General features: G+C 40.2%; 1 protein-coding gene across 1 annotated transcript in view; it reads right to left on the bottom strand.

The window, feature by feature from the left end:
- Positions 1–13,933, bottom strand: part of fbxl16 (F-box and leucine-rich repeat protein 16) — a 45,932-nt gene that overhangs the window by 15,150 nt on the left and 16,849 nt on the right. The window contains exon 2 of the mRNA XM_030058690.1: positions 6,221–6,935. Within this exon, the coding sequence (XP_029914550.1) occupies positions 6,221–6,928 (708 nt within the window). The 5' untranslated portion in view covers positions 6,929–6,935. The remainder of the gene's footprint in view (positions 1–6,220; positions 6,936–13,933) is intronic.

The following is a 13,933-nucleotide window of genomic DNA, read 5'->3' as shown; positions in this document are numbered from 1 at the left end:
GACTACCCCCTAGACCATAGGAGTATATATAACATGTATTATTTGTTTCTTTCCAAGAAGCAATATGATTTTGATAGAAAAATAAAATAAAGTGATTTTGGGGGTATAAATTGTCAAATAGGTATAAGGTATTATAAGTTAGAGGAGCTCAAAAGGTCATTTTGCATTTCAGTATGGCTTTGCATGAAGAGGAGTCCTCCTTTTACACTTTGTGTCCACAGCAATCAGCATTCATGGCTGCATGATAGCCTAACTAGATCTTTCCACCCACTAACTAATTGGACTGAGTTGAAATGCCCGGAGAAGTATGAGTCAGCATTTTTGTGTGTGAAAAGACATGATGCCATATTAGCTGGAGTGAAAACACCAGTGAAAAGGTGGGTGTACAGTACTGTGGACCAGCCAACTCTGCAGCATGGCCTGTCACACAGAGCCACGAGCTTTTGTTATCAGCTTTTGTTCCCGGGGTCAATCAGCACACGTGACCAACACACACCAAAAAGTTCTTTGTGACTGAGTGCCAGTACTACCTCAGCTGCTTAGGCAAATAAAACTGCTATCACAAGCGTAAGCCAGAAAGTCAGAAAAGGGATTCGAGGTGCATGACTAATATAACTAATAATATCAACGTAGGCGACATTAAAGCCCCCATGAAATGACCTCAGTTGAACTCTACTTCCTGTAAAACAGGGCATCTTAAACAGTGACGTCATCCTGCACTAGAGGCTGTAAATTAAAATTTCAACCAATATAACCTTCACAAATCTACAAACATCCTCTCTCATCTCTCACCTATCCCTTCAAAGAAAATTGTGTGGCGCCATGTCCCGTCCAAACATCTACATAACTACACAACTACAACACTACAGAAAATCAAGAAACTAAGAGTCCATTTCATGGAGTCTTTAAATTTAACAGACTCCAGAGTGCAAAGCAGTGAGTGAAAGGAAAGGCTTTGCTTTTCTTGAATATTTATTTTCTCTAGAGAGTTTCACTTGTCTTTCGAAATAAATTTGTCCCTAACAGTTTTGTAATGTTTATGATAAAATGCTACATGTGGCTGCTCTAAGTAAAAGTAACACCAGTTCTTCTACAGCACACATCATGCAGCGTGCAGGAGACCCCTCCTGTCTGTTTCTGCAGTAGGTGACATAACATGAGTGATGCACCTCGACACTCATCTCTATCTAAAATTGCCCAAAAATGTAATTAAAGCAAAACTTAATTTTTACTTAGAGTGTTGGGCTGTATAGTGCACAGCGTGATATGAGTCCACATGGTGCTGAAATATCCTCATTAGTTGCTCTGTGCTCCTCTGGGCTGCCAACCCACAATACTGGATTTCTATTTACATTTTTTTATTCAAAGATTTCTGCTTTATCTGATGGTGATAGTTGAGAGAGACAGGAAGATCAGGGGAGAGAGAGGGGACGACATGCAGCTTAAGGTCTTGATAGGTGGTACGTGCTCTACCAGGTGAACCAAAACAGCTCCCAAAATAACACTTGAAATACATAAACAAATGAAAATAAAGCAGAATCTGCCAATTTAAAAAAAAAAAACGGTCCATTATTCATCTGTTATTTTCCTATTTGAATTAGAATCCAGCATGCTGCATCTGCAGGAAATTTCTGCATAGTAACCATGTGCCAAGAAGAAATGACCTGACAGTACTTTAACAAATCATTGTAATTACATAGGGAAAAGGATATTGGGACTTGTTGTTTTCTATATTGGCAGAACCCACTTGGTTCATGTTTGCTTATCTTCTAAAAGTGTTATTTTGGGAGCTGTTTTGCTATAGAAGTGAATGGAGAGATAAAAATCCAGTATAGTGGATTAGCCACGAGGAGCACAGGACAGACTCACAGCCAGGAAACTATACAACCCAACAAAGTTCAGTTTTGCTTTAAGTGCTCATATGGTTTAGTTTACGATGATAAAAGCAGTTGTAAGGCAGTAAAAAATAATATATCTGCTTCAAACTGTGGGTCTGTACAGTGTTGTAAAAAAGTACTTGGTACAATACAGATTTGTTTGAGTAAACATATTTAGTTTCATGATGACTTTTTTTATTACATTGCTTTCATGAGATCCCACAGACAGAGAAACCACTTCATCATGTCTGGAAATTGTTAACCTTCACTCTTAAAGAGTCAAGATTCAAGATTCTTCCCTGTCATTCCTCAGCACACGGGTGAAAGGGGGAATGAAATTATAGTTACTCCCGACCCAATGCAATTCAGAAAACACAGCCAAATAAGGCAAGATGAAAGAAGCTCAGCAGTATAAAAATATGAGTACATACAAAATGAACAATGATGCAGCATGAACACTAATGTGGGACACCCAGCTTTTCTCTTTTATTTTCCTGCCTTTTTCCTTTGCTTGATTAATATGTATTAACATTAATATTCCTTAATATTGTAACTGTCATACTAGAAACTGTGTTTCCATATGATGTATATGAACACAAACAATGTAAAGAGGCTTTTTTCTGTTACTTGCCTTTCCTACTCTCTTTATTCCCTGGTAATGTAGAGCTCACCAACGCCACAACAGGAAAACACACACATACAGATCACGCAGCCAGCTATTCCAGCTTTCTCCATGGCAACCAACCACTCATCCCAGAATAGCAGCCTAGCAGGTATGAAGAGCATTCTCAGAAACACTCAGCAAGCATTATGCCTCTTTTGTTTCTAGCAATGAAAAATAATAGAATAAAAGTATAACTTGAAAAAATAAATCACACTGGCAGGGGAACATCACTGTCTTCAAATGGTTTAGCCACCACCATAAAACTTGATATATTAATAAAAGGAATAATATAAGGAATTAATATAAGGAGGGAATTAATATAAGGAATTGATAAAATTAATATAAGGAAGGCAAACAAGAGCCAGCCTAAAGATACCCTAATGAGGTCATTCATTAAGCTGACTAATACATTAATTAGCAGTATTTCTAATGTCAGCATACTTGTCTCTACATAAAATATGTGTTTCACTGACATGACCATATCTTAAAGCATTAAGGAGTCATTTCAAGAGCATTCGTTTTCCTCATTAACCTGAAAATCTATACAGCAAGTGCTCTAAAATCTAATGTGATCATCTCCTCTGTAGGGGAAACTGTGGCGTAGGTTTCCATGATGTATTGTTCTTGTGTGTGTCTACACACAGAGACAGGAAGACACCACCATGGCAGCTTGATGTCCTGCATACCACGGTGGAAGGACAAAAAAAGGACTTAAAAGCATATGCCAAAGACATTTCTGCTGCATGCAGAAATGTCCTGACAGCCTACAACGAGTACCGCTGACCATACCACTTTGTGTTTCTTACTGTTGGTGTTTTCAGAAATATTGTTACAGTAACAAGCCAATGACTAACTGACCCTCCCAAAAAAACAAAAAAAACAGCCAAATGAGCACTGAACAATTGTTACTACAGACAGGATGCACAGCCCTTTCACTGATTTTGTATAGTCTTCTTCAAAGTATCAGCTGATACCTAGTCTAACATCAGCTTCACCTACAGTATGGACATTAATTTGGGGTCACTGGACAACAATGGTTAGTTATGAAATTATCCCACATACATGTATGTGTTAAAAAAGTCTGTATCATCCTGCATCATCGTTCCACATAAACACAACCCCATTTTGAGCAGGATTTAGATATTTCTTGCAACCATAAAGACTCAAGTATAGCATCATAATAAATAATTTAAAAAAAAATAATTCTCATGAATCAGAAAGTAAATGAACAGATAGCATCTTGCTTATATGGAAGCTGAAATGATTCCACTGGGTGCTACCAGAAAAATGTCTTAATCAGCAGTCGTATCTATCAGCTGACAATTAAGACTACCAATAAACAATTCACTACTTGTTTATAATAACCTAAATGTCTTTTTGCATGGTCCAGATTAATAAGTTGTTTTTGTGTTGTTGTTTTTTTCATTGCTTTTTCATTTGGTTTAGTTGGCTTTCACACAGTTCAAATAAAAGCGGACTAAGGCATGTAAATCAAGATTCTTTCCATAATACAAGGAATAATCTTAACCATGTATCTTAACCATTTATCAAAGTCATCTTTTTGTCTGCAAATCAAATTGTGATAATCAAACAGAAAAGGAGAAACTGATACGACTCTGGTCTAACAGACTGCCATCACATCTCAGTACTGATGGAGCAGGCTGGTGATACTACAGCAGTCATGATTTCATAACTGCATTACGAGGGACACCAACTGGGTGCAGCCAGTTATAGATTTCTTTCTTAGTTTCCAGTTGGCAACAGTAGTGTGGTTACCTTCCTCACTCAAGAGTTGACATGGAACTGATCCCAGAACACTTCTTTCAAGTGGACTTTAGTTAAAAAATTTGGTGGTGTGCACCAGGGGTCAATTAGCACAGTCTTACTGACTCCAATGAATTGCACAAAGGGGGTAAAGGAACCTTATTTCGATTCAGCTGGAATAAACATGGTAGGTGTGAAAGCAACCTCAGTCTTGCTTAGTCATTCTTCTATTTTGGAGTTTAAAGCCTTAGGGTGTAGACACACCTGCTTTGTTTAGCCCAACTGAATTGAACTCTGGTGCGTTTACCACTTTGGTGCAGTTAGTTTGGGCTGGTGTCAAACCAGCAATCACACTCGGGTGCAGACCAGGACAAGACCAAGAAACTGCTGAGGAGGTGGTCACCGAGCAGCTGCAGACAACCTCTGGAATGGTTCATGTGTTGTGTGAACATGAAACAAACCTGTTTCAATGCAACTACAGGTGGCATTGTACATCTGGGCTGAAGCAGTTCCTGTAGATCAGGTGTGCATTATGGGCTCATAAGTAATAACAGAAACAAATAGGTAGCATTTGCAACTTGCAATTGGCAACATACAAGCAAAATTAATGGAGTGAGCAACAAGGAAACATACTGCCTTCTTTGTGTAGAGCCCTAATGAGCACTGCAATAATGAAGGAATTCTAAAGCTACTGGTGGCGCTCCATGCTCATGTTGCATACTGTGTTTGCCAAATGTTTTTCTACAATAAAGTGATAGAGGAAAAAAAAACATCCCCAAAAAAAAACATTTCCTTTCTCTGCCTTTCAATGTTGCGATGTTTGTCTGATCCTGACCAATCAGCTGACAGCTCCCGCACAGCTTTTGTTGATACATTTTGGTTCATTTTAATTTTTTGCCATGTGAACCCTAACCAAACCAAATGAACAATGCAAAAAAAGTATCAACCAACTATCAACTGTTCCACTAATTCGAACCACAGCAAATGGACCACAGAGATGAAAACACCATTATTCATTGGTGCTTGAACTCGAATCGGAATCAGATGTCAGCAATTTTTGCTACCTCTATATCAATTTGTAGTGCCAAGGTCTTTCCTTTCAGTGCCAAATGAAGAGATCAGCTAGCTAGTGCGAATAAAGCAATGAAACATACTGAGTCTGTTCCTTTCATTAAAGCTTCTCATAAGGGTTTTCCAAGGCATGCCACTTCTGAATGGCTTTTAACAGCCAGATATCTCCTACTCAAGGTCGTTGTGTACTTTTAGTGAACCTTTCAACACCCATCCCTGTGTGAAAGCTACCATGCTGGCAGCACTACCGCCTTGGGTAATGAAGACACATCCTGCACACTGGCTAAACCTGCAGCTACAACTGTACTGCAAAAGAGAACGTTTCCATCAGATAGGGATCTTCGAAACATTGTCCCCTCCAACAAATTTCAGCAAGTTGAGCCTGTGTGCAGGATTTCTCTTCATTACCTTTGTGTTTTTCTTCCCATGCACTTGCTCCAAGATGTTTTTCATTGGACATGATCACCTCAAGGGGTTGTCACACTTCTGTCTTCCATGTTTCATTTCAGTTCAAACGCATGCAGGAATGCAGGAAGTTTAGTCTCTCCTCTCTGAACAAAAGTTCAAACATGGTGAACTTGGACCTGCAAATTTGCAAGCTTGACTAATACAAGTCTTCAACATTTCAGTAACTGAGCAGAAAATCAAACATGGAAGAAGCTCTAATTTTGTTAGTTTCTTATCACCCACTTCTATGTAATACTATGCCCATATTCATAGCGGCAAACTTTTTTTTTTGGATGAATCAAACATAATGTATCAATCATCTCGTGTCAATCCTTTAAATACTGGAGATAACCCTGACCCAGTGAGTCCTACCACTCCCCAGCTCACCCAGACTCACCTCTAGACCCGCATCTGTGATGGTGGACCTCTTGAGGCTGACCGAGCGAACACCCTTCTTGGACAGCGGGTAGTTATCAATGAACTCGCAAATGTCCAGGTCCGACACACCAACTAGGCAGAAAGCCTGAAAGCCACGCAGGGCGAAGGCCTGTAGACTGACAAACTCCTTCTCCCCGTTGGGCAAGAGCGCGTACAGCTCCTTGGCATGCAAGATGGGTGTCACACCCTCCCAGAACTTCGGCTGGTATAGCACCTTGCGCCACGTCTTGCATACCTGTGCTAGCACACACTTTTCAGCTGTGGTGAAGTACCAGAGCAGCCGGTTGAGCAGCTTCTCGTCTAGGACCAGCTGGCGTTCCAGCATCAGGGGTTTGGGTAGGGTGAGGGGAGGTAACTGGCGAAGAGAGGGCTTCAGCCCCACCAAAGACTTTCCAGGCTCTAGGTCAGGGCCCAGGAGCGAGGCTGCTGAGTGGGGCATGCCGGGGCTGTCCAGGTGGTGGTGGTGGTGGTAGGGGAGAGAGGACGGTGGAGGAGGCAGAATGGAGGGCACCGAGGACGATTGGCACAGGCGGTTCTTGGCGGCAGGAGTGCCCTTGGTGATACTTGCACTGCCCAGGCCGTTGGGCTGGCTGGGGGGCAGTTTGACCATACCGTTGCGAGTCACGCAGGGAGACTTGAGCTCGCTGGGAGTGGACATGTTCAACATTGGGAACCTGGGGACAAAGAGAGAGGAAATAATCAGGATGGGCTTACAGCACAATATGATTGAATATGGGCTTTACAATGCGATACAACTGTGATAAAATGTAATAAATAAAAGTTCAAAGTAGTGACAGATGCATGATTATGTTTATTTCTGAATCACAAATCTTTCCAGCATGTAGATCTAGATTGTAAATCATCTGTACATTGGAAAAATGATCTTGCCTACTCAGATCTAATGTAGGCAATCCAATGGAGTTTTACTACGGAGGTCCGACTTTAAAACAATCTCCAGACTGCATCAGGGAAGACATCAGAAGCTGATAAATCAGTCTGACAATGCGCCAATGAGAAAACTATGAGTGAATTTAACCCTGCTCGCGACCAGGGTTGAAATTTTTCACCCTGGGGACAGGCTGTTTCCCTTGGGCAAAAAATGTAGTGTGAAATCAACAGTTTCAGTGTTTAGCTCACCCAGCATTGGCAGCATTTGGAGGCACAGCTCACAACAGCTGATGACAATAAATAAACTGGTATTGTTCTGTGGGATAAAGAATTAGCTGGGTAAATAAAACAGCTAAAATGTCAAGTAAAATTTGGCATAGCGGTGAAATTAGCCCACTAATAAAAAAAAAAAAATCTTCAAGGACAGGTTTTTCACTGCTATGATATACCATATTCATGTTACTATGGTGACACTGTTCTCAATACTGACCTACATATTACATCTGATGTCTTTTCAACATGGATTTAAAATAATCAGTAAAAAATCACCTTCTCTGAATGTAAACCTCCAGGTGAGCAACATATGTGAAAAGAAGCAAGGCTGACCTCGGGGGTGAATCACCATGGTGTCACCCCAGAGCGACTCACCCTGGACTGAGAGTGTGAAAGCACCTTAATTTGTGATTAATACAGCACAATGAACTGCAGCTAATATCATGATTAAATTCTTGTTCCTACAATATGCAGTCACATTTCTGCATTGCAATATACTGAATTTTGATGTATAACCCCATCCTTGATGATGAGCTTGCTGTTAAACACAGAAGAGGCGTTTGTCTGAAGCCCCATTCAGGCTGAATTAGAATTATGGGAAGGGGTGTAAATATGCAAGTAAACACATCACTCCCCCCCCCCAAAAATGCAAGAACTGCTGGGCCAATCAGCAATAAGATGCATCCAGATCTGACTACTGGTATATGTGAGATATCGCCTGACATAACACAGTTGTCTCTTTAATAACCCAGTTGGCCACCTTCACTCACAGATAAAAATGAAATTGTGCACTTATTTACAACAGGAAATATCTAAAACTGGCATCAAAAACAAATTGAAATACACTAAAACCCATGAGAGGATGGGACTATAATTACAGAACACCTGCAAATGTACTAACAAATAGAAATTAATTGTGGGGTCGAGAGGGGAAAAATTGCCAACATGATAGCACCAGATGGGATTAACATTAAAGAATGAGCTCAAGTAATTATTAGATACCCAACCCGCCCTGGAGAAACTAATCCCATCCGAATGGGTCTTAAGAGGAAGGAAAAGGAACATGGTCAGCATGCAGCACGCTGGGATAGTCACCGAGCACCTCCAAAACAGCAGGTATACAATCAGCTACAGTTTCTCTCATCAGGGCCATGTGGCAGGCTATCACACAACTGCTGCCAAAGCTTTTGTTATCACTATCGCCATTATTTTTCCACTGAATTCCCCCTAAGCCACTGCACAATGCATGGAAACCAAGGTGAAAACATGAGAGACAGAAAGAAAGAGTGAGAGAGAGCGGTAAAATATCTCATTTACATGAACCACTGAGCTACTGCCTTTGCTGTCACTAGATATATTTGGTATGACAATGGGCTTTTGTTATATACTGGATACCAGCCAATCATGTCCTCTGATATGACCTCACTGACCAAAGCTACATAAAACCAGACTGTAAAATCTGCAGTGAAATTATATGTTTTTTATATTCTTAATGCATTGAATGAATTTGTTGTTGAATGATTGATTTTGGCTTTAAAGACAGAAACGTATGCACTGAACAGGTATCGCCCTACTTCATAGAGCTGCAACCTACAAAAAAATGTCATTAGTATGGGTTTCAGCAACGATTTTTAGTGACCCATGATGATCTAAATGCTGCTGTTTCATAGGCTTTTCCAGCCTAACATGAAAATACATTGTGAAAAAATGCAAAATTAAATTGATTAAAAATACGGATACTGAATATTGGTACAAAATGTAAGCTATGGGTTAGTCAAAAAATATCAGTATAATTTAGGGCTGAATGATACTGTCAAAATTAAATTAAATTAAAATGATATTAAAATGATGTCAGTGTGATTTTTGCTAGCATCTATACTAAACAAAATGTTTTCTTGCATCTGACAAAGACTATCTGCAGGCCACTTATTTACAACAATGTTTTTTCCACAAATTGCACCTTTATCAGAAAACTGAAGCTCAAGCAATTTGGATATTGCACTTGGCCATAGTGCATTTCAATTACATTTTGATTAGCTCTGGTATAAACCATCAAAGATAATAAAATAATTGTTGAACCCTAGCACAGGGAAAGCACACAATTTCAATGCTGCATCACATCAGTACAACATGATATCATATGGATACATGGATATGATATGTGTGTTCTGTTGTCCATGGCTTGGTCCAGCCTGTTCACTCTGCTGTGCATGGTATCAGTAGCAGGTGGACGCTGGAGAGGCTCAACCAGCTCTATTATGTAACACAGGGACTTCTCAGCCAACAGCATCTTGCTCTCCCGCTGAAAGTGAACATATCACTTCACACACCACAGTGCCACAGTGCTACAAATTTATGTATATATATACATATGTGTTATATGGATATGAGGTATCCTGTCCCATTTTGGAGCACTCAGACTCTCCAGTCGTTGTGAATCCCTGGTTACTGAGAGCGGCTCTGCCTCTGCTGTGGCATCACCCCGGCTCTCTTACATAATAACCGTGCAAGCTTGTAAACCGTGACAATATTAAAGCATTCAAAAACACAGACGCATATAGGCTATATATTATCGCTTAATGTATAGCGGGACAATGAGCGGCAGCCTCATAACTGGATAAATCACCAGAATGGAGACGATGATCGTTGGCGCACACTCCCATCAGGCAAGGATTTACACTAACAATAATCATAACCATGATAACAATACTGCAATATCTGGCGACATCGTAAAGTATCAGAGGACTATCGGAAAAATCTGAAATTACCATTCCTGTGGCTTCTAAGTCATATCGCTGTGCTGGCTGGCTGCACCGGCCAGGGATGCGGAGTGGAGCCGCAGCCAGAGCAACACACACACACACACACACACACACACACACACACACACACACACACACACACACACACACACACACACACACACACACACACACACACACACACTTCCGGTGGGCTCTTTAAAGCGACAAATCCAACACAGCAGCATGACTGTCTGTGATATGTAGGCTACACGTTCCTCCTAGATATTGTATGCATTTATCAACCTGATGTTTGTTAGTTAGTTAGTTAGTTTGTTTGTTTGTTCATTTTGCTGTTTGTTTGTTGTTTACTTTGATGCATTTTAATTTGATATCATTCTATATCTGATAAAACGTGACTGATGGATCGGTCAAGTATATGAACAGAACATATGTTATCAGCCAATTTGTTCTAATGACATTTATTTACTTTTACATTACTTTTGGTGTATGTGTGTGTGTGTGTGTGTGTGTGTGTGTGTGTGTGTGTGTGTGTTACATATTAGTTGAATTAGTGTACCTCACTGAACCCAGTGAATGTGTCACTCTCTCTTCAGTTGGAAGTCATACTGTCCTGCTTGTGTTTTATGTTCTGTGGAGGGAACCATACAATCATCACTGAAAAGATGTACATATGTCCCTTGTGTACGGCTGATGAGGGCACTTATCATTTTCAGTGGCTTTTTTGTCTAAACTTTTGCATGTCTGTCAAGTCATTACAATTGCTTTTGTTATATTCTGGTCATTTTCTTGTCATTTATGAACTTTTTGGTGTGCTAATTTTCAGGTCATTTATTGCTAATTTGCTTGTTGCCTTTTTTTTTTTTTTTTTTTTTGTACTATGAAATCAAGTGAATTTTCTCCTATGTCAAAGGGTTAATTTAGCATACAAAAAAAGAAATCTGATGGTGGAGGTCCTCTGTTGAGCAAATCGCTGTGCTGCGAGTGCAGTACATCACAGCAGCCAGGTGAGTGGTTTGTGCTTTCACTGAGCCCCTCCACACAGCAGCCGACAGCAGGCCCACTGAGGCCTAATCAAGGACCACAGACGTTATCTTAAAGTCACAGTGAAATGAAAATGTACTTTTTCAACTTGTTAGCTGATTCTTCATGTCACCACCTATTTAACAGATAAATGTAGATGTAATAACGCAAAAACATTTGCAATGAAATTCTATTAATTTCACGTCCTGAAAGTAGCTACCTCATGGCATATTGGTGTGGACTGATAAGAATTCAAACTAGTAACAGTATTGCAGATTTACTGTACATCAAGAAATATAAAGTTGCCTTCATTACAACAAATACAGGCGCATGAAGCAAAAGGTTCTTATGCACAAATGACAAACAGGTGCAGGGAGAATGTCAAAGTCATACTCCTGCACACCATCTGCACTATGACATTATATTTATGCATTTATGTATTTACCTCCCTCTCATGCCTCATAGTGGTTTGGTCCACTCCACTGACTCTCCTGTGTGTGTGTGTGTGTGGTGGCTTGCCCACGTCTAGTAAGTTCTCACTCTGCAAAGATAGAGCTTAAAAAGTGAGGTGACACACATGGTTCCTTGCTCCTCCCCCTCTGTAGAATAAAACTACTTTACCGGCTGAAATTTATTGCTTTGCGGTTGCGGTGAGACCTGCTTTCCTGCCTGCCACTGTAGCTCCGCCTCCCCTGATGCCTGTCTGTTTACGGAGGCAGGACGTCCGTCCCCAGCTCAGATCACAACTCCCTCAATTCTTCACCCATTTTCAAGCGGTTTGCTTTACTACAAATGTCAGATGTTTATTTCTGATGATGAAAATGTTGTTTAATTATTAAGATTGGTTTTCATACCAAAATACTGTGGTTTGTAGAAACACAGGGCACTGCGGGCATCACTTTTGGTGCACTTATACTTTTATTTGTAGTATAAGTTGATTATTCATATTAATTCTACATGAGTAGGCTATTTGGTTCTCCTGTAAATCAAATAATCAGGGGGAAAACGCTCGTTCACAAAACTATTAACACCTTCTTTAATCTTTCAGCTCAGCCAAAGATAAGAGTCCCCTGCTGAATCACTGTGGATTGATGTCAACCAGAGAGCCGATCCTCACCAGGCAAAGCAAAACAATGCTGGAGAGCTGTTACTATTTTTAGGCTGCAGAGCCCCAGGTTATGTCAAGATGACCACAACATGTTCTCACTGCAAATTGCGATGTAAGATTTCGCTGCCAATTGCCTCTGTAACGTGGCGAGGCCGACACATGCAATGGAAGTGAGCCTCATGAATCACTCGTTTTCATTTGCACTCAAACTCACTCATTAAGCACATCTGTATGTCATGACTCATGGCACTGCTGAGGCCATGTTTGGATCTGCTTTCCTGAATCCATCACCTCCAGCATCAAAACCATTTCAGCAGTTAACCTGGGCTGTTTCTGACTCACCACAGTGCAAGCTCATGGTGCAAGCCTCATAATTGATTGTTGTGCGTAAGCTGTGATATCCCTTTAAGTCGTACATTTAGTATGACATAAAGAGATAATCAGTATGACTTAAAGGGATAATCACCCCCCCCCCCCCCCCCCCCCCCCACACACACACACACACCAACCCCAGCTGTTGTGTAGGACAGTAGTGGTGCTATGTTACTCTCATTGTTACTGAGTGCTGGATACTGGCTGGATGCTCCAAATGCTAACTGTTAGCCTCCTGCCACTGAGCTGGACTTCCTCCCAGCTAACATTCTGAAAAATGTGACCAGTAAATATCACATTATCCCCTTTGAAACCAGACTAAATTCACTTGATTTCTGTCAAAAACATTACATCCTTACAAAAAACTAAAAAAAAAAAAAAAAATGTTGTTTGTTTTAAATCCAAGAAAATGGCCAGAAAATGACCAGACAATAAGCAAAACATTTGTAACAAATTATCAGAACATAAGCAGAAAATTATATTAAAAAATAAGAAACAAAATTACAAGGCTATTACCCCAAAATGTCCCGAATATTACCAAAAAAAAAAAAATATGTATCTATGTTTATCTACATTTCTGTGTGTGTGTGTGTGTGTGTGTGTCAAACATGAGACATGAGGCACCTCAGCTACCAAACATCCTGCCGTCATCACTGTAATGTAATTGTATCACCAATTCTGCTAAGTATGTATTTTTAAAAGAAGCCAATGCATTGATTCCCTAGTTTTCCTGTGCAACATAGCCTCCTGTCCTCACACAGCACGTGGGTAATGTGAACCTAGAGCAATTTCAAGTAAACCAGTCGCTCCTCATTAATATACAAATTCATTCAGCAAGGTGCTCCACAATCTCATGAAACCTTTTACTTTACAGGGCAACCTGTAGTGTAAGTATAAAGTTTCTATAATGTGTTGACTAAAAATGTCAGATGATGCAACTGTTCAAACAAAACTGCGACAAAAAGTTATTTTCAAAATAATTCTTTGCATTATTTAATGATCAGCTACTTAAATAGAGATAAGGTAGACTTGTGTCACATTTTTTAAAAATAAAATTATGTTAAATACTGCATTGTTAAACTGTCAGAGAGTACTGACCTATCCATATATCAAGAGGCACAAGCAACCTGAAAAGCAATTTTATGCAGTGTGACATGAAGAAGCAAGGAAGCAGTCAGCATATTGGAGTCCTGGGATGCAGTGATGAGTCAGGGTCCCACAAATACACTTGCAGCACAAATACAAT

The sequence above is a fragment of the Myripristis murdjan genome, chromosome 8 (genome assembly GCF_902150065.1).
Source record: "Myripristis murdjan chromosome 8, fMyrMur1.1, whole genome shotgun sequence".
Lineage (NCBI taxonomy): Eukaryota > Metazoa > Chordata > Actinopteri > Holocentriformes > Holocentridae > Myripristis > Myripristis murdjan.
Note: the sequence above shows the minus strand (reverse complement) of the source record. Positions and strands in the feature narration are given on the sequence as shown.